The sequence below is a fragment of the Moschus berezovskii genome, chromosome 23 (genome assembly GCF_049115385.1).
Source record: "Moschus berezovskii isolate FMDL1 chromosome 23, NW_MosBer_1.0, whole genome shotgun sequence".
Taxonomy (NCBI): Eukaryota; Metazoa; Chordata; class Mammalia; order Artiodactyla; family Moschidae; genus Moschus; species Moschus berezovskii.
In genome coordinates this window covers 41,542,816-41,564,548 of record NC_142482.1, presented here as the reverse complement: position 1 = coordinate 41,564,548, position 21,733 = coordinate 41,542,816, and the positions used below count along the sequence as shown (strand labels likewise).

Below are 21,733 nucleotides of genomic sequence, written 5' to 3'. Positions count from 1 at the left end.
AGCATCCACAACCTCCGCCCCCAAATCCTATGTAGTCTAAAAAGTTAAAATTGTAAGGGTATATAAGGAAAGAACATGGATTTGAATATGGGTTTTTCTAAATTTGTGGTATTGGAAATAGGGTCTACAAGTTAAGTTTATGTCATAAATTACGTCATAATCCTAAACTTAACTCTACCAGAAAAGCTAAACTGCAAACCAGGTTTTGTAAGAGGCTGCAGTTCATTAAAATAGGAAAGGGTGGAACATATGTAAAGACTCGAAAGAATTCATATTTTCTATGAACCATGATAAACTGGAATTCCTCAATAAATTTGCAGTCTACGTGGGAGGGTTGGATATGTTTATGGAGAGAGAACAATAAAGTACAGGGGTATCTAACCCGGCCAAACGCAATCTAGTTAGTTAGCATCATAAGGATCCTTAACGTGCATCCTCCACCGCTACCCCAGCTACCGCCTGCTCCCAGCCCTGGCCTCCGCAAGCCCTCGGATCAGCTCTCCGGGGGACCTTTACCTCCCCAGCCAGCGTGCGGAGCAGGGTCGTTGAGCCAAGTGCGCGAGGCGGAAGTGACACCACAGTCCTCACAAATTTCCCGGCGCCTTAGAGCCGCGCGCAACCCTGCGACGCGTAGACGCGAGAGGACAGCGATGCCTAGCGTTCGGTTGTGAAGGGCGTGGTGCCCCAGTCGGCTCATTGGGCCGACCATAGAGCTTTCAGACCTCCAGGATTCCTAGAGAACTCCCGGAAGTGGTTTGGGGCAAGATGCATGTTGGCCGGCGGTGTGCCTCCTCACGTCTGGAAGTTAGTGGCTGGAGGGTCCTGGGTCGGCTGCTGCTTTCGCACCTCTCTTCTTGCAGCCGTTCCTGTGGGTCTGTCCACCGTTTGTAGCATCCCTTCCCCACCGCGGGCCGCCCCTGGAACTCACGGTGAGTACAGTCGGGCCTTGGGCCGGAGGAAACAAGAACCCTTTGTGGCCAGACCAGGCCGCAGCTGAGGACAAGCCTGAGGGGTCGGCCCTAAGCCGAGGTCTGCGCCCCGGGGTGATTCGGTCGGTTAAGGGTCGCTTTGATTGCCAGCGCAGGCCGAGTCCGCGTGCCCAAACTTTTTGCTAAGGAACCTTCAGTGAAGATACGCTTTCTTCATCGCTAATCATTTGTGGTGTTATTTGCAGTCAGTCTTATTTGTCTTAAAGTAGAAAACTCCCTTTGTTATCTTTTACTGACCAGTATCCACTATTTGAATTGTTTTTATTTAGCAATTTTGCATTTCCGTCACAATTGTCGTTTATATATATATTGTTTTTGGAAACCCCAGTTGTCCTTGGAAACCTGTTTTTCCTGCTTAGTTTGTTTTGCTCTCTGTAGTGTATTCAGAAAATGACAGTGTGTTGACTGGATAATGTACAAAGAAACAGTTTGTGACGACTTCGAGGTAATATAAAATTCAACCTTATTCAGAACACTTTGTTTATTAAAGCTAGTTGAAGCAGATCCCTGAAAGCTCTTTAGGAGGGGCCCCATTTTCGAAATTCAGGTGACTCATGAATAACTTTTGTCACTACCACTTCCAAAAAAATACATATTTCTGTTGTTTGATTAGTTCATTTGTATACTTATGCAGTAATCATAGTTTTAGCAAATGCATACATATTTTTAATTTCTGCTGTAGTTAATAACTGTGTAAAATGTGGATGTTAAAATATTCGACTTACGCAGCTTACTGCTGCTAAGTCACCTCAGTCGTGTCCGACTCTGTGCGACCCCATAGATGGAAGCCCACCAGGCTCCCCGGTCCCTGGGATTCTCCAGGCAAGAACACTGGAGTGGATCGCCATTTCCTTCTCCAATGTGTGAAAGTGAAAGTGAAGTCGCTCAGTCGTGTCCGACCTTTAGCGACCCCACGGACTGCAGCCTACCAGGCTTCTCCATCCATGGGATTTTCTAGGCAAGAATACTGGAGTGGCTTGCCATTGAGATACCTATAAAACACAGTGTTTGCTTCACCTTGATTTTTAAAGCCTGGAAAATACCTTTGCTTGGTTTTATTTTCAGCTCCCAAACATCCCAAATTAGACTTAAATTAGTCTAAAGGAAGAAAGCATTCTTTCTTCATATATTAAAAAGGTAATAGTGTTAAAACATGTCTTCAGTAGTTCACAAGATTATTGCATTAAAAATGAGAAGAATAAAGATTTTTTTAAATTTCCTAAATCAATAAAGTTGATGAAGTATTCTTAAAAGAGGATGTAAGAAGCAGTCTTTATCCACACAGTGCTTACCAACTTAATTTAAATACAGGGGTATATGCACAAAACTGTTTGAGAGGAAGGTGTTATAGTGGACTAATTTTGTAGTACATGTCTTTGTACTTGGTTATAGGCTGTAACTTTCAAAAACTGTCTGACTGAAGAGGGACAAGACCAAAAAAGGAAAATTAGCTACGAAAAAGAATAATCAAATGGATAATGGACAAGATTTGTTGGTTGATCTGGTTTGAAATATAAACAAAGCTAATAGATGATTCCCATCAGTTTCACTGTTGAGACTTTTAAAAATATCGTTTAGTACTATATTACTATTTTAACATCAACAATATAAAATTCTTGAATGATGCACACTTAACATTGAAACTTTTTATAGCTAATATTGATAAGTATTGATTATAAGGTGGAAGGTGGCCAGTAGTTAAAGATGAACCTTGACTTTAGGAAATTTGTAAGGAAACATGGTAAAACTATGACTATGCACTCAAAACAATTGGAGCTTAGAATTCATGTCACATAGTAATGAATTTATTTTTATTGACTTTTTAAATGAATTATTTTAAAAACCATGGATGTTGGTCCTGTGTGTTCAAAAACAAAAGTAACTCTCTTTTCCCCTTGTCTCAAACCCACCACAAAATCTCAGCCTTTCGCTGAGACTGAGAGATTTCACTCTTCCCTCAAATCTCTATACCAGGAAATTCCCCCACTTCTCTGTAAAGTTATTATCTATGAATTAAGCCCTTTGTTGTTAATCACCATATTTAATCTTATCTCTTGCTCCTTGGTTTCTCCATCTGTACTCGCCAAACTGTTACTAGTCTGTCTTGACTTTAAAGATAATTTTTCAGATTCTTTTTCTTTTCTGTCCATACTCTGTAAATAGGGGTTCTTAACCTTCCTGGAGTTCTTTGGAGGGTGTTTGATGTACGAACACTGAAAATGTAAACTTTTGTATGTATGGGCTTTTTTATGTAAAGAAGTGCTGTATTTCATTAGTTTGAGAGACTTTGAGCCAACCCTACGCTACTCTTGGCCTCAGATGCCTGAAAGAGAGATACTGACTTGAAGACTCATGTCACTAACAATATGTAATCTAAGTGCTGACCTCTTTTTTCCCTTGGTGGACTACAGGTCTGTGATTTTATCCTGATATTAGCATTTCTTGCCAATTGCTTTTGGATGTGCCTCCTTTAGTTACGCTGTTCTCTGTTCTCTACAGTGCTGCCTTCATTTACATTTTCTCCAGGCCCTTGTCCACAGTGTTGCCATTGTGATCTTTCTGGCCTACAAATATGTAATGTAACTCACAAAGAGATACAAAGAAAAAGATCACTGTCCCAAAAACCTTGACCATGGGCAGACATTTGCAGTACATACTGTATACAATGTGATAAATCCTGTGCCTCAGTTCAGTTCAGTTCAGTCCAGTCGCTCAGTCATGTCCGACTCTCCGCGACCCCATGAATCACAGCACGCCAGGCCTCCCTGTCCATCACCAACTCCCGGAGTACACTCAAACTCATGTCCACAGAGTCGGTGATGCCATCCAGCCATCTCATTCTCTGTCGTCCCCTTCTCCTCCCGCCCCCAACCTTTCCCAGCATCAGAGTCTTTTCCAGTGAGTCAACTCGTCGCATGAGGTGGCCAAAGTATTGCAGTTTCACAAAAAATAACTTGGCAAAAATGAGCACCTTAATCTTCCAGGGTGGGGGATGTTGGCAGCTGAGGAGTGGGAGCAACAGGGAAGACCTGATTTAAAAGGTAATAGATAAGCTGAGACTTTTAAGTTAGAGTTCAGTGATTTCTGCAACACTAGGGTTTATCAGCCATAACACTGACACTTTTAACCAGATCATTCTTTGTATGGAGAATTATGTTATGCATTGTAGGATGTTTAATCACACCTCTGGCCTATACCTACTAGCTACTAGTAGCGTCCCTTCCCAAATGTTTCCAGACATTGCTAAATATCTGGGATATGGGAGGAATTGAGAACCACTGAGCTGAAGAGCTCTCCAGCAGAGTGGAGATAGGAGAAAGCCACATTCGGAAAAGGCTGTGTGAAGTAGAAAGAAAAGAAAGTGCAAGTGAAATAGCTCAGTCATATCCGACTCTTTGTGAGCCCATGGACTGTAGCCTACCAGGCTCCTCTGTCCATGGGATTTTCCAGGCAAGAGTACAGGAGTCGGTTGCCATTTCCTTCCCTAGGGGATCTTCCCAACCCAGGGATTGAACCCAGGTCTCCTGCATTGTAGGCAGATGCTTTTACCCTCTGGGCCACCTGGGAAGCCCTGTAAAGGAAAGTTTATAGCAGATAAAGCCAGACAGTTTTACATATCATAAAGGGCCTTGCATTCTGTGCTGAAGAGTTAAGTTCCTTATTGAAAGATTTTAAGGAGGTGAGTTGTATTACATATGCGTTAAAACAGTCTGTCTAGCAGTGTATTTAGTTTGATAGGGCTGCCGTAACATAGTACCACAAACTGGATGGCTTCCACAGAAATTTATTCTACCATAGTTACAATGGCCAAAAGTCCAAGGTCAGTGTGATAGCAGGGTCATACTCTCCTAACTTCTGATTGTTACTGACAGTCCTTGGCATTCCTTGACTTGAAGCTGCATAATTCCATCTCTGCCTCCCTGGTTACATGACTCTCTTCTGTCTTCACATGGCCTTCTCTTTGTATGTGTCAATCTCCATGTCTCTTCTCTTATTATAAATATACTAGTCATATGTATATGCTCCAGTATATAAAAGCGTCTGCCAACAATGCCAGAGACCCGGGTTCAATCCCTGGGTTGGGAAGATCCCCTGGAGAAGGAAATGGCAACCCACTCCAGTACTCTTGCCAGGAAAATCCCATGGACGGAAGAGCCTGGTAGGCTACAGTCCATGGGGTCGCAAAGAGTCGGATATGACTGAGCGACTTCACTTTCACTTTTAACTCCAATATAACCTCATCTTGATTTAATCAAACCTCCAATTTGATTAAAACTGCAAAGACTCTTTCCAAATAAGGTCACATTCAAAAGTATCAAGGGTTAGTACCTCAACATATTTTTTTTTGGAGGGACACGATTCAACCCACAATAAGCAGCTTTATGGAACATGAAGAAAAGCATAACCAAGGGCAGAAAGATCACTTACCGCTGCTACTGCAGGCAAGAGTGATGCCAGATACCAAAGGTGAAAGCCATAGATGTATATCCCACAAAGAAACAGGCCCCTATAATTGAATAAATCTAAAGACTCGGGCCTTATATGTAAAACTTAACTGCTCAACAAATACAAATACAGTTTGTGTTGAGTATTATAAATAATAGCCCTCTAATCTTCTTCCATTCTATCAATAAAATAAAAGATAAAGATCTCTACTTATAGGAAATATAGAATTAAGTTAGAAAGTCAAAACTCCTTTGCAACTAATAATACACAATTTTGGCAAAAATAACATTGAAGTGATACTTGTGTAACAGATATGTAGACTAAGAGGGAAATCACTTCCAATTGAAATCATTAAGAAAGGATTTTAAAGAAGAAAGCATTTTATCCAGTCCTTTGAGAATAGGTAGTTTGAGTACTAATGAAAGAAATTAGAAAACTTAAATAAATAGACAGACATATCATGTTAATGAGATGAGAAACAATACTGTTCAGATGTTACTTGTCTCTCAACTGAACTATAGAATCAACACAAATCCTATTCCAGGAGTTTTGTGGTTTTTTTTTAGAAGACAATTATAAAATTTATATCAAAAGGCAACAGAACTAGAAAAACTAAAATAATTCTGAAAATGAACAACAAAGTTGCAGGACTCTTAGTAATTTATTTCAAGATTTAAAAAGCCACAACTGTCAAGACAGTTTGTATTGGCGAAAAGAATAACATATACGTCAATGGAACAAAATACAGATTCTAGAAGGAGATCCGCACATACAGTCCATTGATTTTTGACAAAGATACAAAGACAATTCAATACGTAAAGTTTAATCTTTTCTGCAAATAGTGCTGCAACAATTTGATATCTGTATGAACCTCCATCCATACTTCAAACTCTGAACAAAAACTAACTTAAAAGCGATCATAAACCTAAACTATAATCTTTGTGTCCTTGGATTAAGCAAAAACTTCTTAGATATGACAACAATAGTACAGTCCCTAAAAGTTGACAAATTAAATTTCAAAAAAATATGAATTTCTGTTCTTAAAAAGGCACTGTTAAAAGAATAGAAAGGAGGAGTTATTTGCAAGTCACATATTTTGTAAAGGACTTGTATCCAAAATATGTGAAGAATTCTCAAAAGTCAATTATTTTAAAAAATCGAATTCTAAATATAGGAAAAAGTCAAAGAAGATGCAGTTGTCTCTTGGTATCCATGGGGTATTGGGTCCAGGACCCTCTTGGATACTAAAATTTGTTGATGCTCAAGTCTTATGTAAAATATAATAGTCTGCATATAACCTACACACATCCTCCTGTATAATTTAAATCATCTCTAATTACTTACAATCCCTAATAAAATATAAATTCTTTGTAAATAGTTGGTGATGTGTGGCAAATTCATGTTTTGCCTTTTGGAACTTTCTGAAACTTTTTTCCCCAAAATATCTTTGATCCATGGTTGGTTGAGTCCAGGGATGTGGAACCCATGGATTTGAAGGACTAATTATATGAATGGCAAATAAGCACAGGAAAGGATGCTCAGCATTATTAGTCAAGTCAGTTCAGTTCAGTCGCTCAGTCGTGTCCGACTCTCCACGACCCCATGAATCACAGCACGCCAGGCCTCCCTGTCCATCACCAACTCCTGGAGTTCACTCAAATTCATGTCCACAGAGTCGGTGATGCCATCCAGCCATCTCATTCTCTGTCGTCCCCTTCTCCTCCTGCCCCCAACCTTTCCTAGCATCAGAGTCTTTTCCAGTGAGTCAACTCGTCGCATGAGGTGGCCAGAGTATTGGAGTTTCAGCTTTAGCATCAGTCCTTCCAATGAACACCCAGGATTGATCTCCTTTAGAATGGACTGGTTGGATCTCCTTGCAGTACAGGGGACTCTCAGGACTTCTCCAACACCACAGTCAGTAGAGAAATGGAAATTAAAACCTTATGAAATATCACTATGTCTTTTAGAATACTAAAATCTATGTGTATGTGTATATCTATATGTGTATGTATGTGTTTCAAATGCTGGTCAGAATGTAGAACAATTGCAGTTCTCACATGTTGCTAGTGGAATGCAAAGTATTATAGCCACTTTGGGAAACAGTCCGGCAGTCTCTCATAAAGTTATCCATATACTTACCTTATGACCCAGCAGTTTTTTTTCTGGATATTTACCCAGGAGAAATGTTCACACAAAAACTCATATGCAGATATTTATAGTGGCCTCATTTGTAATCATCAAAAACTGGAAGCAACTGAGATAGTCTAAACTAGAGAATGGATAAACATTTATCCATATAAGGAATAAGAGGGCTTGCCAGGTGGCGTTAGTGGTAAAGAACCCGCCTGCCAGTGTAGGAGACATAAGAGAGGCAGGTTCTATCCCTGGGTTAGGAAGATCCTCTGGAGGAGGGTGTGCAATCCGCTCCAGTATTCTTGCCTGGAGAATCCCATGGACAGAGGAGCTTGGAGGGCTATGGTCCTTGGGGTCGCAAAGAGTCAGACACAACTGAAGCAAATGGTCATAGGAAATCCACTGGTGAATGCTTGCCGTGCCATGCTGTATAAGGAGTAAACTGATACATATACTAACGTTGATGACTCAAGTACAATATGCTGAGTGAAAGATGCCAGACTCAAAAGGCTACAGACTGTATGATTTTATTTCTAAAACATTCTGTGTCATTAGTTTGTAGGACTAGGTTTGGGGGTTGCAAGTGTTAATAGAGCATCCAGGTTCCTTAGAGGTGCAGGACCTGTGCCCCAGAGAAGACTTTACAGAACTTGAAATAAAGTCCATAGTAGAAGTTAGTGTGGAGACGAGGGGGTTGGGAGTGGGGGGGTGGAGCACATGTGGGATAAGGAATGTTAAGTGGAGAAGAGGAAAGTGTTAGGACCTTTCTTGACAATACCTTTAGCTGGATTATGTGGAAATTAGTCTCATGTTGAGAGTGAGGGGCAGGTTAAGAGCTGCAGTGTGTCAAAACAGTATAGCAAATGCTGAAAGGAATCGAATCAGCAGCACTGAGTGAGTGTCAGATGAGATTAAATATGGAATTTCAATTAGACCCAATCTACATGGTTTCCTGACTTTGTTTAGCCATGTTCCACATCCCCAGGAGAGAAAGCAGAAGGAATTCCCAGATGGAATTGGCATGGCAGAAGGCTAAGAAGTCAAGGAGTTATTTCTGGAGAGGATCACTTAAATGACATCCATGTCATGGTAGGGAACTTGTTAAGATATCTCAGTAAATTTTTGTGACCTTTGGCTTGCCTTTACACTGTTTGTCGTTTTCTGTCCCCAAAGAAGTACCCTTAAAGAAGAGGCCCTCAGAAGGTTCTTCTCTTAAGAAGATAAAGAAGGTAGTAGGAACGAGTCTCCTGAGCTTTTCTGGCCCTAAATGGCAGCAGAATCAAGAAAGTCTTTAGCCCCAACCCCTCCAGACCAGGTTCCTGAAGAGGACCTTGTAATTGTCAAGGTAGAGGAAGATCATGGTTGGGACCAGGAATCAAGTCTACATGAAAATAACCCTCCTGGCCAAGAGCTGTTCCGCCTACGCTTCAGGAAGTTATGCTACCAAGAGACACTAGGACCTCGAGAAGCTCTGATCCAACTCCGTGCACTTTGCCATCAGTGGCTGAGGCCAGATTTGAACACCAAGGAGCAGATCCTGGAGCTGCTGGTGCTGGAGCAGTTCTTGACCATCCTGCCTGAGGAGCTCCAGACTCTGGTGAAGGAACATCAGCTAGAGAATGGAGAGGAAGTGGTGACCCTACTGGAGGATTTGGAAAGGCAAATTGATATATTGGGACGGCCGGTATGTAGAAGGAGGTGGGCATGCTCTGACTGTGAGATTCCCGGGAGCTGGGTGGAGGGACATTGATACAAAGTGGGAGAATAAATGCTGAGCATGAGTTTTGTTATAGGAGAATGAAAATGGTTATAGTCTGGCATGGCTTCTGTCTATAGAGTTCTTTTTATTCTTGTAAGGGATAAATCCTTTTTTTTATCCTCATAACATCCCTGCAGTTGTATTATTGTTCTGTTTGCCAGATGGGAAACTGATGCATAGAGAACTTATTTTCCAGGGACAATCAAATAACTCAAGATAGATCTGAGGCCAGAATTCAGATTTCCTAGTTCCTTATCAAATTTTTTTCCACTGAAGAGTACTGCTTTAAGTTGCTGTTTATCATTCTTCTCTTTTCTTGAGAATATAAAATATCAGCATTTTGTGCATCAAGGAGGGCATCAGCAGAAATCTTTTTCTTCGGTGCTAAGCAGAAATGATGCCTTTCTGTGCGAATCAGCACGTTTGTGTTCCTTACTGCCCCTTGGAAGTAATTAAGATTCTGCTTTTTCCTTCTCTCACGTATATTCCTTTAGATGTGCTTTTTCTTACATTGTTCACTTCATTTCTCAGAGGGATTCTTTGTAATGAAACTGTCTTGTTTCCAGGTCCCAGCTCGTGCACATGGACACAGGGTACTCTGGGAGGAGGTGATGCATTCAGAATCTGCACGAGAGCCTCCAGATACTCAGCTCCAACCTGTGGCAAAGCAGCACATATCTCCAGTGCTCCAAGGGCCACACGATAGAGGTGAGGAGCCAGATTTCACTAATGAGAAGTGAGGAAGTGAAAAGAAAAGAAAGTACATTCAGGACACCTGTCTAGTTCCTTGAACCAAGAACTAGTACCTGCTGTTTATAGACTGGTTGTAAGATCTGATTTAAATTTCATCTAGGCTTCAAATACAGACTGTCAGTCCCAGTGGTAAATTCAAGAACAAAGGAAAGAATTTGGGGATTTTATAGATTCATATATTTCTGTTGAAATGAAAGACACTCAGTCGTGTCCAGCTCTTTGTGACCCCATGGACTATACAGTCCATGGAATTCTCCAGGCCAGAATACTGGAGTGGGTAGCCATTACCTTCTCCAGGGGATCTTCCCGACCCAGGGATCGAACCCAGGTCTCGCACATTGCAGGCGGCTTCTTTACCAGCTGAGCTACCAGGGAAGCCCACAGTGTATTTACTGCATAGGCATTTTTAGATTTTGTTGGTATCACATGCCATTTTATTTGTATTTCAGTATGTATTTTCTTAAACAAGAGCGTTTTCATAGATACCACAATGAATTGATCACAGTTAGAAAATATTCATATTTGCCAACTGTCTCAAAGTTTTTCCAGAGTCTAGTCTAAGATCACACTTTGCAATTAGTTTTCCTGTCTCTTTAGTCTCTTTTTACGTGGAATAGTTCCTCAGCCTTTCTTTGCCTTCCATAATCTTGAATTTGTGAAGAGTACAAGTCAATTATTTTGTAGAATGACAACAATTTGAGTTTGTGATATTTTCTCATATTTAGATTCAAATTGTGTCTATTTGGCAGGAACAACTCACAAGTGATTTTGTATCCTTCTCAGGAATATGACAGGAATTTGTCTATTGTTGGTAGTGTTTTTTTCAATGACCTGTTAAGGTTGTTCTTGCTAGGTTTTTGTTACTGTTTTTCCCTTTGTAATAAGTAATTTCTGGGGATATACTCTTGAGTCTGTGTATCAGTAAATACCCTGGTCTTCATCAAACTTTTGTTGCTGAAACACTAGTTTTAATATTTGTTGATGCTCCTTCATTGAATCAATGATTGCTGAAGTGATTATCCTTGTTGTTCAGTCACTAAGTCACGTCCAACTCTTTGTGACCCCATAGACTTCAGCATGCCAGGCTTCCCTGTCCTTCACTATCTCCTAGAGTTTGCTCAAATTTATCTCCATTGAGTCGATGGTGGCATCTAACCCTCTCATCCTCTATTGCCCCTTCTGCTCCTTTTGCCTTCAATCTTTCCCAGCATCAGGGTCTTTTCCAGTGAGTCGGCTCTTCACATCAGGTGGCCAAAGTATTGGAGTTTCAGCTTCAGCATCAGTCCTTCCAATGCATGTTCAGGGTTGATTTCCTTTAGAATTGACTGGTTTGATCTCCATGCAGTTCAGGGGACTTTTAAGAGTTTTCTCCAGCACCATAATTTGAAATCATCAATTCTTTGGCAGTCAGCCTTCTTGATGGTCCAACTCTCACATCCATACATGACTACTGGAAAAACCATAACTTTGACTATATAGACCATTGTCAGTAAAGTGGTCTTTATTTTTTAATCTGTTGTTTAGGTTTGTCATAGCTTTCCTTCTAAGGAGCAAGCGTCTTTTAATTTCATGGCTGCATTCACCATCTGCAGTGATTTTTGGAGCCCAGGAAAAGAAAATCTGTCACTGCTTCTACTTTTTCCCCTTCCATTTGCCATGAAGTGATGGGACTGGATGCCATGATCTTAGTTTTTTGAGTGTTGAGTTTCAAGCCAGCTTTTTCACTCTCTCACTCTCATCAAGAGGCTTTTTAATTCCTCTTCACTTTCTGCCATAAGGGTGGTGTCATCTGCATATCTGAGGTTGTTGATATTTCTCCCAGCAATCCTGATTCCAGCTTGTGATTCATCCAGCCTGGCATTTCACAGGATGTGCTCTGTATATAAGTTAAATAAACAGAGTGACAATATGCAGCCTTGTTATACTCCTTTCCCAATTTTGAACCAGTCAGTTGTTCCATGTAAGATTGTAACTGTTGCTTCTTGACCCATATACAGGTTTCTGAGAAGACAGATAAGATAGTCTGGTATTCCCGTGTCTTTAAGAATTTTCCACAGTTTGCCAGATACACACAGTCTAAGGCTTTCGCATAGTCAAGAAAGCAGAAATAGGTGTTTTTCTGGAATCCCCATGCTTTCTGTATGATCCAGTGAATGTTGGCAATTTGATCTCTGGTTTCTCTGCCTTTTCTAAATCCGACTTGTATATCTGGAAGTTCTTGGTTCATGTACTGCTGAAGCCTAATTTGAAGGATTTTGAGCATTACCTTACTAGCATGCAAAATAAGCACAATTGTCCAGTAATTTGAACATTCTCTGGCATTGTTCTTTGGGATTGGAATGAAAACTGACTTTTTCCAATCCTGTGGCCACTGCTAAGTTTTCCAAATTTTCTGACATACTGAGTGTAGCACTTTAACAGCATCATCTTTTAGGATTTTAAATAGCTCAGCTAGAATTCCATCACCTCCATTAGCTTTGTCTGTAGTAATGCTACCTAAGGCCCACTTGACTTCACACTCCAGATTGTCAGGTCTAGGTAAATGACCACACAATCGTGATTATCTGGGTGATTAAGATCTTTGTTGTATAGTTCTTCTGTGTATTCCTCCTTTCTCTTAATCTCCTCTGCCTCTAAATAGTTTCTGTCCGTTATCATGCCCATCCTTGCATGAAATGTTCCTTTGATATCTCCGGTTTTCTTTAAGAAATCTCTAGTCTTTCCCATTCTTTTGTTTCCTCTACTTCTTTGCATTGTTCATTGAAGAAGGCCTTCTTACCTCTCCTTGGTATTCTCTGGAACTCTGACTTCTGTTAGGTATATCTTTCCCTTTCTCCCTTGCTTTTCACTTCTTTTCTTTTCTCAGCTATTTGTAAAGCCTCCTCAGACAACCATTTATTTATTTGTTTATTGTAATGGAGAGTGTTCCCGCCTTCCCCCATTTTATTTTATTCATTTTTTTATTTATCAATATGTACTCATAAATTCATTTTTTTTCTTTCTGTTATTCTCTTTAGATACTTAAATTGTCTCAGAGTTGGCCATAGGAGGCCTCTTCCATCTGACTCCTGCATCCTGTTGACTTTTCTCCATCATTTTTGTAAATTTTCTTACTTTTTTACAGAACAAGATAAGATGTTCTAGTCTCATATCATACTTGTACTGTGTTTCTGTTTTTTTTTTATTTATGTGGTTTCATAGTTTGTTTTAAATTACTAGATTTTTAATGTTTCTGAAACAATTCTTATGTAAAATTCTAATAGCTCTTGTGCAAGACACAGTAGTCCATTTTGATTTTTTTATTACCCTATGTGATATCTATCGGAAGCAGATACTGGCAGTCATAGTAGACCTTTCAAAAAAGTGATAGAGTTAGTAGAGATAGATTGGTTCCTATATTCAGTTTGACAAAAGATTAGGACCTAAAGAAATACTATGTACAAGCACAAGAATGGACCCCAACTTTGATGGTAGAGAAGAAATTGTAAAGCAATTCCTGTTAGGAAACCAGTAAACATTCTATATTTGACGTGTAGCTTTAAGCTGAGTGGGCCATCAAAGTACAGGTGTTTTGTGGGCAACCGTAGGTATGGACACATAGTCCAAGACTAACAGAATTTCCTATGCAAAATCTCTGGCATACATATCTGCTGAAATATATAAAATTTTTCAGTGTGTTAGTGCTGGTTCCTATAACCATAGGACAACGCTGCTCTCATTCATAGCTCCTTTCTCCTCTCTCAGCCATATCAGTTTCACAGAGTCCTACCCCTTCCCAGAAAGGAAGTCCTCGAGACCAGGAGATGACAGCTACACTGCTTACAGCAGGGTTCCAGGTGAGTTGTGCTTCTTCTCCCTGAAACTTCATAGCGCTACTCAGTGTTTGTGGCATCTATCCCATGTCTAGACTGTCTGTAGCAGTACTCACTTAAGAACTTGTTCCACATTCTAGTGCATAGAGACACATTGATTCTTGATTCCCCTCCCCCCTCCCCCCAGTAAATCTGATGCATTTTCCTGCTTTTCCCAGCTAGCTTCGCAGATCCCTTTACATGGAACTTTGTCATGTCATGATCCTCTCCACCCCTGATGGGTCTCTCTGATACTCTGGGTTTAAGCTGTGGAACAGTCCCAGTCCCCAAATGAGCATCTTGTTTTGTTTCAGACTTTGGAGAAGATCGAAGACATGGCCGTGTCCCTAATTCGAGAGGAATGGCTTCTTGATTCATCCCAGAAGGATCTGAGTAGAGATAACAGGCCAGAGAATTATAGAAACATGTTCTCCCTGGGTAAGGAGAGGTCTGGTTCTTACTGTTAAAGATCTTTTGTTTATGTGTACAGTAGCTTTGAGCTTTCTGAAAGACACAGTTGAGTTTAAACTCAGGATCCAACAGAGAGAAAATATTGAGACTTCTGGAGTTCTGAAAGGAAACTTTTGTGGCCACTATGGAAAATAGTATGGGGTTCATTAAAAAACTAAAAGTAGAGTTACCATATGACCCAGCAACCCCACTCCTGGATGTATATCCAAAGAAGTCAGATGCTTTAATTTAAAAAGAAATGCACCACCATGTTCAGTGCAACATTATTTATAATAGCCAAGACATAGAAGCAACCTAAGTGTCCATCAGTAGATGAATGAATAAAGATGTGGTGGGTGTGTGGGTGTGTGTGTGTATGTAATGGAATATTACTCAGTTGTAAAAAGAATGAAATAATACCATTTACAGCAATGTGGATGGACTTAGAGATCATCACACTAAGTGAAGTAAGTCAGAGAATCTAAAAATAGTGAAATCTAAAAAATAGTACAAATGAACTTATTTACAAAACAGAAACAAACTTATGGTTACCAAGGAGGAAGGTGGGAGGAGGGATAAATTAGGAATATGGGATCTATGGGTTTAAGATACACACTATCATATATACAATAGATAAAACAACAATATTCAGAAACTATGTTCAGTATCTTATAATAGCCTGTAATGAAAAAGAATTTTAAAAAGAGTATATATACATACACATATATGTGTAACTTAATCACTTTACCATATACCCGAAGCAAACAATATTATGAATTTCCCGTACTTCAATAAAAAAATAACCAGAAAAACATGATTTTAAAAAATAAAAGGAAACTGTTTTACTCTCTAATCTAGGACTTATCTTACAGTTTGTAACTGAGTATTGGTCTCCTATCCAAGTACTAACCAGGCCCAACCCTGCTTAGCTTCCAAGATCAGATGAGATTGGGGGCGTTCAGGGTGGTATGGCCATAGACTGGGTATTAGTCTTTTTGCCAGTTGGATACTGAAATCTTTTGGTGCTGTCTGTGTTCATGTAGATCTCTCATACTTAGACCCATTGTGTTCCTCCCTTTTAATGACTGGGGCTTTTTTCATTCCTACTCCACTCATTAGATCTTTTTGTAGTTCCATATTCCTTCTCACTCCCCAATTTCTGCTTCTCCTCAGGGGATCCTTTCTCTACTTTAGTCTTCCTTCCAACAACCCTATTTCTTGATGGCAGTTATTCCCTAGTTAGCTTATGTGGTACTTCAGTTTGTCCCTGCTCCTTCTCCCCATATTAACAAAGGCATTTTGGAGACAGATGGAAGCTTTCCATTTACTCTTAACCTCCATGTGTATTTTTCTTTCCTCTATTTGATTTCTTTTTCCTGACATAAGAAACTAGGAAGTGACATTTACTTGATGTTTACTACATTTTTATTCCAGGTGGTGAGACCAGGAATGAGAACAGGGAATTAACTTCAAAACAGGTAATATCTACTGGAATCCAACCACATGGAGAGACAGCTGCCAAATGCAACGGGGATGTTATCGGGGGTCTTGAGCCTGGAGAAGCCCAAGACCTTCTGGGCTCATTAGAGAGGCAGCGGGGAAATCCCACCCAAGAGAGACGACATAAATGTGATGAATGTGGGAAGAGCTTTGCTCAGAGTTCAGGCCTTGTTCGTCACTGGAGAATCCACACTGGGGAGAAACCCTATCAGTGTAATGTGTGCGGTAAAGCCTTCAGTTACAGGTCAGCCCTTCTTTCCCACCAGGATATCCACAACAAAGTAAAACGCTATCACTGTAAGGAGTGTGGTAAAGCCTTCAGTCAAAACACAGGCCTGATCCTGCACCAGAGAATCCATACTGGGGAGAAGCCATATCAGTGCAATCAGTGTGGGAAAGCTTTCAGTCAGAGCGCAGGCCTTATTCTGCACCAGAGAATCCACAGTGGGGAGAGACCCTATGAATGTAATGAGTGTGGGAAAGCTTTCAGTCATAGCTCCCACCTCATTGGACATCAGAGAATCCACACTGGGGAGAAGCCCTATGAGTGTGATGAGTGTGGGAAAACTTTCAGGCGGAGCTCACATCTTATTGGCCATCAGAGAAGCCACACTGGGGAGAAGCCCTACAAATGCAATGAGTGTGGGAGGGCCTTCAGTCAAAAGTCAGGCCTTATTGAACATCAGAGAATCCACACTGGAGAAAGACCCTATAAGTGTAAAGAATGCGGGAAAGCTTTCAATGGGAACACTGGCCTCATTCAGCATCTGAGAATTCACACAGGGGAGAAACCCTATCAGTGTAATGAGTGTGGGAAAGCCTTTATTCAGAGGTCAAGTCTCATTCGGCATCAAAGAATCCACAGTGGAGAAAAGTCTGAATCCACAGGGGTTTAGGGAAAAACTTCAGTCGTAGGTTGGGCGTTAATTCAACATTAGAGGAACCATGTGCTGGTGAGAGGTCTTTCACTGTAAAAAAAAAAAAAAAGTTCAGCATCATTACAACCTTATCTAGGGTCAGATTGATAGGGGTGGCAAAGTTAGAATAGCTCTTCAGTAGTTTGGGTCCAGTGCCTTGATACAAATTAATTAGCTTGACTATCTTAGGAGGTGTCTGATAGAGTGGAGCTTCTGATGGTCTGATCCTTTAGAAGCTTAAAATAGCATTAGAGAAAATTGCTTGTGTGGCTTGAGGCACTTAACTTTGTCTTTTTGGTGAGTAGCTGTAGGTCTGAGAGTAGCTACTCCTTCTAGTTCCTCTGCTTCTTCCGATCTCCTGTGATCCCTGTCTCCTATTTATTCCCCTAAAGGTGCATTTTGTGCTCCTAATCTGATCTAAGAGGCTGTTTTAGAGTTTGAAGCAGCCTCTGTATGAGACTTACACTTATATATAACTTTCTGAGCTCCTAGTTCTAGGAAAATTTTTATAAACACTTAATGTATTTATGCATAAGTGTACATTTTATTTTATCCTAATGCTCCTGATAGTGGAAATCCATATTCCCATGCAAACTCAGAATGCTATATTTTTAACAGCACTCCAGCATTTTTCTTCATATATCACCTTCACTGACTCCCCTGAGTCACTGAGCATCCATACGTATCCTTCACCACCCCCAGCCCCAGTACCCGTGTCAGCAAAGGAAGTGGACGCATTAGTGATGGTTGTGGGAATGATGCAGAGAAAGAGGTGAGTGGAGACTCAGCAGCAGCAGCTCAGCTGCTCTTGAGCTTGGATGGCTATACCTTTTGGTAATTTGACTCTCCTTTCCTCCTTCCCACTGTACACTATGGTACAAATAGGTATTTATACTATCCTCAATAAGGCGTCACATGGGAAAAAAAGATAAGAGGTGCTTGAAGAAGACATAATCCTGCAAAGAATGTACACTCATCTCTTTTGGTCCATCATAGTACTGCTCTCTCAGGTTCCTGTCAGTCTGCAGGAACCCCCTGACTGGATGGTCTGCCACTTTTGCTTTACCTTGAACTCACCTCCTTAGATGGCCTCAGCACCTCACTCTTTACCTGTTTCTTGCCATTAGCTTTACATATCTACAGTGTTCATCGGCTGAATACTTCACCTAACAGTTCCTCTTTCTTCTGCGTTCTGGTGCATTCCCTCTCTATAATCCACAATATTAAACTCATCATCACCAGGCACTATAATTCATCCTTGAGGCTTTCAGTATACCAGGGAATACTGTATAAAGTAATGAGGCTTGTTTAAAGTTACTACCAAGAACTTAAAGAAGAATCCAAACATGGGTTGTCTTTTTAAATTGGGCAGTTCTAGCTACTCTAGTAGTACTGTTATTCCAAGTACTACCACTCCTCTAGATATTTGGAACACTCTCAAGATTCCCATTTAATATGCCATTCAAGAAAAATGCTCTATTTGAATTTCATCTCATCTTTGACCATCTGGTTATACACTTATTCACCATATTTGGAATTGAATAACTTTTAGCTGTTTCCAAAATCACCTTTCAGAATGGGAATTGATTCCATTAATCTTATTCAGAAGAATATGACATACATTGTGATGAAAGTTCCAAGAGAAATTAAACATTTTCACACTGTGACTATCCTGAACAGGGACTGTACTTACTAATAATGTTTTATGATTAATGTTTTTAAAAGTCAGTCATAAAATATTACATCATAGAGGTCTGCCTTTTGGATCATAAATTCCTTCCCTATAACATCCCTTCTGTACCCCACTATGGCCCGTATTGATTACTAATCACATCAGAGTTATGTACAACTATTTCATTGAGCCATTGATATCCACTTGTCATTTGTCATCCTGGTTTCCTTTTTCAAAACAATGCTTTTCATTATCTTTTATTTTCTTATCTTCTTCTCCCTCTTCTCCTTTTTTAGCCTATAGATTACTGTTCCTAACTCCTTTGTACTTGAAATTACAAGAAACCAGAAACAAATCTAGTTGTCTCTAGATCTTTGCTCTCTGCTTCAGTTGTGCCTTACTTTCTGTAAAATACTAATTCTGCCTGAGGCCAGTGTTACCTGTGTACAAATATTATACAGGATGGGTACGTTGTCAGAGGGAGAGTGTGTGTATGCATGTGCATGTATGCACACACTCCTACCAGATAGTTCAGAGGAACAGTAGTCTTCCAGTGAAAGCTGTTAGCAGAGCACCATGGTATTGAAACGACTGTAGATGCACCAGCTAACATCTCTTTACATTACTCAAAGTAATGTATAGCCAGGTTACTTAGAATTACTGAGCATCTGGCAGAAATTTAGAGAAAATATGACCAGAAAGATGAGTATTATACTGGGATACATGTGAGAAAAGACTGTGACTTGACAGAACCATGTGTGTCAAGGCTGATTCAGCACACATGTAGATGTAGCCAAATAGTTTAAGAGAGCAGAAAAGGGCTGTTGTTTCTTTGTGGGCATAAGTAGAAGTCCTTTCTTGGTCTACAGTTTTCACTCTTAGCATTGATCAGTCTGTATGACCTTACTTTGAGCTCCTAACTGTGAGTGACAGCACTAAATTCCTTTATCCTGCAGATTCTATTTTTATACTTGTAATCTGAAATTAACTGTTCATCAGTACTTTCTTCTCCCATCCTCAACTTTTTAAGACCTGGCATAATAAAGTGGTTCTTCCGTAACAGTTGCCATCCAGCATGGTCCTAGGAGAGACATCTTAGGTTTCAAAGATTTTCTGCATTGAGTAAGGTGGTCATGGTTGATTCCCATATAGAACAGTTAGTTTTATTCTTGGTTCTGAGGGTCTAGCCTTTTTTTTTTTTATTGAGCACTTACTATTTGTCAAACCCTAAGTTATGTATTTCTAATGCTTATGATAGGTATTTTGATATCTTATGGTATCTTTCATTTTATAGATGAGGAAACTGAGGCTTAGCTGGAAAGTTACTGGGGAAGGAAATATGCAGTGTAGTGCAAATCCATTACAATTACTGGAAAATTGGTTGAAAATGTCATTTTGGTTTATTATTATGTCATCTTTAAATGTTGATAATTTTGATGTTTTGTAGTATTAGAAAGCTAAATTCTACAAGTAAAACATGTTTAAAACTTGGGAGGAAAAGCAGTGACTTATAACTCAAATACATTTCTCTCTAAACTGCCCCAGGGAAAGTGGCATTATGGGGGGAAATGAAATACCCATGTCTTAGGCCCGGCAAATGGACATTTAGGATGACAACAGTAAGTTCATCTACAGCATAAGATGTGTAAAAGCTTCAATTTTACTGCTCATTTCCAACTACCATTTTCTTCTTATTCTGTCATTCATGGTTTTTCAAACATGTCATCTGTTGTTAAACCCCATTTCCTCATTAATGCGTTCTTAAAACTCATTTTTGACTTTTGTACTCACTCCACTGAAATGTCCTCAGAATCACCAGTGGATAAATATTAATGTCTTTTCTTAGCTCTTATGCTTTTTTTTTTTTTGGCCAACCCAGGTAACATGTGGGACCTTAGTTCTCTGACCAGTGGTTGAACCTGTGCCCCCTGGGATGCAGAGTGGATACAGAGTCTTAACCATTGGACTGCCAGGAAAGCAGCAGTTGTTGTCCTTCTTATATTTCATAATTTTTGAATTGACCCTACATCTCGGGAATTCTCCTTTGAGAATTGGTCTATTTTCTTCACTTTTAGCTTTTCTCTATGCATCTTTTTTTTTCCTCTCCACTGAAAAAAATATCCTTAATTTTATTCACTACTTTTTCTATACTCCTCTTTATCCATTTGGATTATTTATACTTCTATATTTCAGTAACTTAATATTTTCTACCCTATGGGTTGTCTCTTAACTTGTGAACTTTTCCAGAGGTACTTATATAACTTGATATTTGGAGACAGAACTCATTACTGTGTCCCCAACCACCATTTTCCTTTTAAATAGGCGTCTTTGGTTAACATCTTTACCCTTAACAGACTCACTACCCTTCATATTTCTTATCCCAATCTTGGAGTGGTCTTTTAGTCTTTTTCTGGTTTTCACTGTTCATGTCCAATATCTTGTTCAGTTCAGTTCAGTCACTCAGTCATGTCTGACTCTTAAGTTGTTACAATTCTTAATTTTCTCCTTGAGACTGGATTTTTTTTTTTCCTTACCATGTTTCTGCCATTTCTTCGTACCCTTCTCTGCAGATCCATATCATCTGAGGCCCAGGTTATTGTAATTCTTGCTTTTCAGTTTCCTTGCTCCCAAGATCCCCACCTTGTTTGCTTCCAAGATTGTCCTCCTCAAACTCCATTTTTCTGATGTCTCATTTCACAAGATAATTTTCACATCAGGTAATTCCTATCAGAGCAGTGATAGGACCTTGTCCTCTATTACCTTGTCCTCATGTTTAATCTGCCTCAGCCTCATTTCTCTCTAGCATATTCACCTTGATTTATCATAGTCACACTTCCTGTGACCTTCCACTGATGTCTTAGAAAGCCCTTGCCTCTGTGCCTTTTTCATGCTGTTCTTTTGCTTATATTTATCTTTGGCCCCAGCTCATGTTCACTACTCCCTTTAAACCCTAGCTTCCATTATATCTTCTGAGTGAGCTCTCCCTGATTATTTGGCCTCACTGAGACCTCCCTTATTCTTTGCTGCCTCAGCACTGATCCTTTTAAGTTTGTAGTGTGGTCCATGCACTTACTAATATGTTGTTTTGTAATTATTTTCTAGCACTCTGTATTGTAGTTTCATGTTTGTATTTATTTCCAAAATTAAATTGTAAGCTCCTTGAGGGCAGGAATAATAACTTTTACATTTGTATCTCTGCATCCCTTAGTGCCTAGTACAGTGCTGAGCACATAGTAGGCGTTTAATAAATGCTTGTCAAATTA

The 21,733-nt window shown here is 39.9% G+C and overlaps 1 protein-coding gene and 1 long non-coding RNA gene across 5 annotated transcripts in view; one reads left to right on the top strand and one right to left on the bottom strand.

Annotated features, from left to right (window-relative positions):
• Positions 1 to 749, bottom strand: part of LOC148774167 (uncharacterized) — a 20,506-nt gene extending 19,757 nt beyond the window's left edge. Inside the window, exon 1 of the long non-coding RNA XR_016036109.1 lies at positions 517 to 749. This is a non-coding gene — a long non-coding RNA (uncharacterized LOC148774167). The remainder of the gene's footprint in view (positions 1 to 516) is intronic.
• ZKSCAN8 (zinc finger with KRAB and SCAN domains 8) overlaps positions 1 to 21,733 on the top strand; it is a 25,846-nt gene extending 4,113 nt beyond the window's left edge. The window contains exons 1-7 of one of the 4 annotated variants that reach the window (XM_088831452.1): positions 770 to 929; positions 8,554 to 8,657; positions 8,742 to 9,252; positions 9,894 to 10,035; positions 13,825 to 13,916; positions 14,246 to 14,369; positions 15,816 to 21,733. In XM_088831452.1, coding sequence (XP_088687578.1) covers positions 8,836 to 9,252; positions 9,894 to 10,035; positions 13,825 to 13,916; positions 14,246 to 14,369; positions 15,816 to 16,777 — 1,737 coding nt within the window. In that variant the 5' untranslated portion in view covers positions 770 to 929; positions 8,554 to 8,657; positions 8,742 to 8,835 and the 3' untranslated portion in view covers positions 16,778 to 21,733. Of the gene's footprint in view, positions 1 to 769; positions 930 to 8,553; positions 8,658 to 8,741; positions 9,253 to 9,893; positions 10,036 to 13,824; positions 13,917 to 14,245; positions 14,370 to 15,815 lie in introns of those variants that run through there. The other 3 variants (XM_088831453.1, XM_088831451.1, XM_088831454.1) reach the window with 3 other exon arrangements.